This window comes from Etheostoma spectabile, chromosome 9 (assembly GCF_008692095.1).
Source record: "Etheostoma spectabile isolate EspeVRDwgs_2016 chromosome 9, UIUC_Espe_1.0, whole genome shotgun sequence".
Classification (NCBI taxonomy): domain Eukaryota; kingdom Metazoa; phylum Chordata; class Actinopteri; order Perciformes; family Percidae; genus Etheostoma; species Etheostoma spectabile.
In genome coordinates, this window is record NC_045741.1 from 27,650,495 (window position 1) to 27,653,718 (window position 3,224).

At 42.8% G+C, this 3,224-nt stretch overlaps 1 protein-coding gene and 1 long non-coding RNA gene across 17 annotated transcripts in view; both read left to right on the top strand.

The window, feature by feature from the left end:
• LOC116695664 (uncharacterized) overlaps window positions 1-3,224 on the top strand; it is an 813,105-nt gene that overhangs the window by 694,718 nt on the left and 115,163 nt on the right. The window lies entirely within an intron of this gene.
• Window positions 1-3,224, top strand: part of LOC116695586 (unconventional myosin-XVIIIa) — a 157,236-nt gene that overhangs the window by 140,786 nt on the left and 13,226 nt on the right. For 13 of the 16 annotated variants that reach the window (XM_032525935.1, XM_032525936.1, XM_032525937.1 and 10 more), the window contains 3 exons: window positions 1,149-1,334; window positions 1,474-1,613; window positions 2,453-2,497. In XM_032525935.1, the coding sequence (XP_032381826.1) occupies window positions 1,149-1,334; window positions 1,474-1,613; window positions 2,453-2,497 (371 nt within the window). The remainder of the gene's footprint in view (window positions 1-1,148; window positions 1,335-1,473; window positions 1,614-2,452; window positions 2,498-3,224) is intronic. The other 3 variants (XM_032525943.1, XM_032525928.1, XM_032525941.1) reach the window with 1 other exon arrangement.

Below are 3,224 nucleotides of genomic sequence, written 5' to 3' on the forward strand. Positions count from 1 at the left end.
GTCCCCAGAACACACTGTAAAAAAAAAACTGCAGCCTCTGTAGACAGCCCAGGGTCTACAAACGGCAACAAAAACAAACTGTAACTGCCTGCACCACGAGGCATACACAAACAGTGTTTCAGCGTTCCAGCCAATAACCAAAAGAAGGATTTGGGGGTGGGGGTTAGTGCGCGGAAGCACAAAAGGGAGGGGACAAGATGATGAGGAGGGAGGTGCAAGCTAGTCTCATTTTGTTTGAAAATACTTCAAATGTCAACAAGAGGTAACGTCACTCTACATCGCTTAGAGCACCTTTAATGCGAGCAGTAATAGGGAGCCAGTGGAGAGAAATGGAGAGTGGAGTGAAATGAGCTGTTTTTGGCTGGTGAAGACCAGACGTACCGCTTCATTTTGCACCACTTTCCGTGGTTTATTTTTAATTTTTAAAGTTATTTTTTTGGGGGGAATTTTTAGTCCTTTTCGACGGGACAGCTGAAGAAATGAAAGGGGAGAGAGAGGGGGAATGACATGCGGTAAAGGGCCACAGGTTGGAGTTAAACCTGGGCCCGTTGCATCAATAGTAAACCTATATATATGGGTGCCCGCTCTATCCAGGCCCCCACTTTCCGTGGTTTTACTTTGCATGCTAGCAGCCATGCCAGAGAGGGCATCTGAGTAGTCATGGCAAGAGAGAATCAGTGTACAAGAGTTGAACGGCATGCTCAGTTTGATAGGAACTGATGTTATTTGTATACTGCAAAGAAACATGGCCAAGTGACAGATGCAACTTGCTCAATGAAAGTTAGTTGGCCATCAATGGTGTGTGTATATATTATATATGGGGTGTGAATCTTTACTGGTCTCACGATTCAATTTTGATTATGATTATCCTGTTAATAAATCAAATCGATATTAAGATGTGTCTCCTCCTTAATATTATTATATACACATGGTTTTCATCGACAATATCAAGGAGTCAGATATATATCAACTCCCCTTTTGATTGTATCTGCTCTTAAAAAAGACACTTCCTAAATGTGGTCTGTTACTGCATTGATGCAGAATCGTCCCGGTCTGCATCACGATGCAATGATTCATTTCAACTACGCTAATATATATGGTATCAATCTGATTATATTGTTGAACCATCTCCCTGTATTGCTATGCAGAGCCTTGTAGCACGTCTTAAGGAGAACTTGGAGAAGCTGACAGAGGAACGAGACCAGCGCACCAGCGGTGAGAATCGTGAGAAGGAACAGAACAAACGACTGCAGAGACAGCTCCGCGACGTCAAAGAGGAGACGGGGGAACTGGCCAAAAAGGAAGCCGAGGCCAGCCGCAAAAAACACGAGCTGGTAAGGATGTGACAGCTTACTAACAATTGTCAATGAGCAAGCAGTCCAGTCAATTTAGGAGAGCCTGCATAGTATCCATCAACAACGATCAAGTGATCAACCTTTGGTCACGGTGTGCTGACTCTCATCTCATTGACAGGAAATGGACATAGAGAGCTTAGAGGCTGCTAATCAGAGCCTACAGGCAGACCTCAAACTGGCCTTCAAAAGGATCGGCGACCTGCAGGCGGCCATCGAGGACGAGATGGAGAGTGACGACAATGAAGACCTTATCAACAGGTACAAAAACACAACTCCTAGATTTGGAGTTTTTTGAAGGGCTTAGTATGAGTATCACTTGCATTTAAGGGCACCAGTGCATTAAGGGCTCAAAAAAAAGAGCTTTGAGCAGAATCTCACTGTCTACATCAGCAGATGGAGTTTGCTTCATCATGAAGATGGTTCAACTGTCATCTGAATGAAAATCAGAATTCAAATTCCCTCTCAACCTATTTGGAGAACATTAATATGATAGAACTAAAAAGTCATCTTGACTTAAGGTTGAGCTTTCAACCACATCTCACCATCTTCATCAGCAGATTGAATTTGGTCAGACATGATGATGAGTTGTCATGACAACTGAAATGATCCTTCCATAAAGCAACCCGAATTTAGTTCTGTTTTTGACTCTGAGTGTTATTATTTTCAACCAGTATAAAGTCCAGTCCTCTCTCTGGGGCTCCTTGGTAAGAAAAATGTGTACACTCTCTGAGATTCCTGCTGAACATAGTGAGAGGTCTTATCACACAGCAGCAGTAAACAGCTCTGTGAGTCATTAGAATACGCTCTGTAAGTCTTTCTTCTCTCTGTATGCAAGACAAAAGATCCGGATGAGGTGGCATGCTGAGTCAATGCCCCTACAAACATGCGTACCAAATAGTTTGCCAAAGGGAGAAAAAAAAAACTGGGTCATCCCAGCATCTGCCATGACACATATATTTAGTGAGATATTTTTATGCATCATTCTCGTTTAATGGATTTTTTTTCATTGAATCTTATTTCCTGTTCTTTTTTTCTATTGTCTTTTGTTTTTCTGTTTTGATTTCTTCTTTCCCTCCACCCATCATCATCACGACCAGTTTGCAAGACATGGTGACAAAGTATCAGAAAAGGCAGAACAGAGCGTGAGGAACCTGTGTTTTATTCTTTTCTTTTTTTGCACCACTGGGAATGATGCAGTATCTTTGAGCACTTAGTGGAGAAGTTGATAGTGGAGAAAAAAACGTTTTTCTCTGGGTTTAGTTTCGGTCCAGTTAGTCCAATCACTTCTGGCTGCCACACTGTAGAAAAGAGCTGATATTTGATGGACAAATCCCCCCTGACAGAAAAAAAAATAGAAGCAATATTTGGAATGCACCTGGCATTCTGGGCCAACTTTGTTGTTTGGTGATTTCCCTTGATTCCTGAGATGATTTTCATCTAGTATTTCCAGACATTAGCTTTTGGTGTCAGGCCCAATCTGAGAGCAATGGCTCAGTTCCAGATCCACACATGTTTAAAAATTCAAACCAGAAGAAATGTCTCATGGTAGACACAGAGATGCAGTTAATCCAAGGGGGGTGGGGGTTCCTTTGAAAGCGTGAAGGTTTGGGGATAATGCATCATCAACAGTGCTCAGAGATTTGCTCACAACCCACATTTTACTCCAATCTTCATTGCATGGCCTCACATGCTGAGATGCATGACTACCACTGACAAAATGTTACTTGAGCCCCAGCATGAAACAAGCCTCCCTCCTAAGATTCCCTGTATGGTTAACCGCTTTGCAAAGCTACGAATTGAAAGGTACAAGTGTCATGATCTCTATGGTTATCCCCCGCAGCCCAAGGTCTTCCTTACACAGCCGGGGGG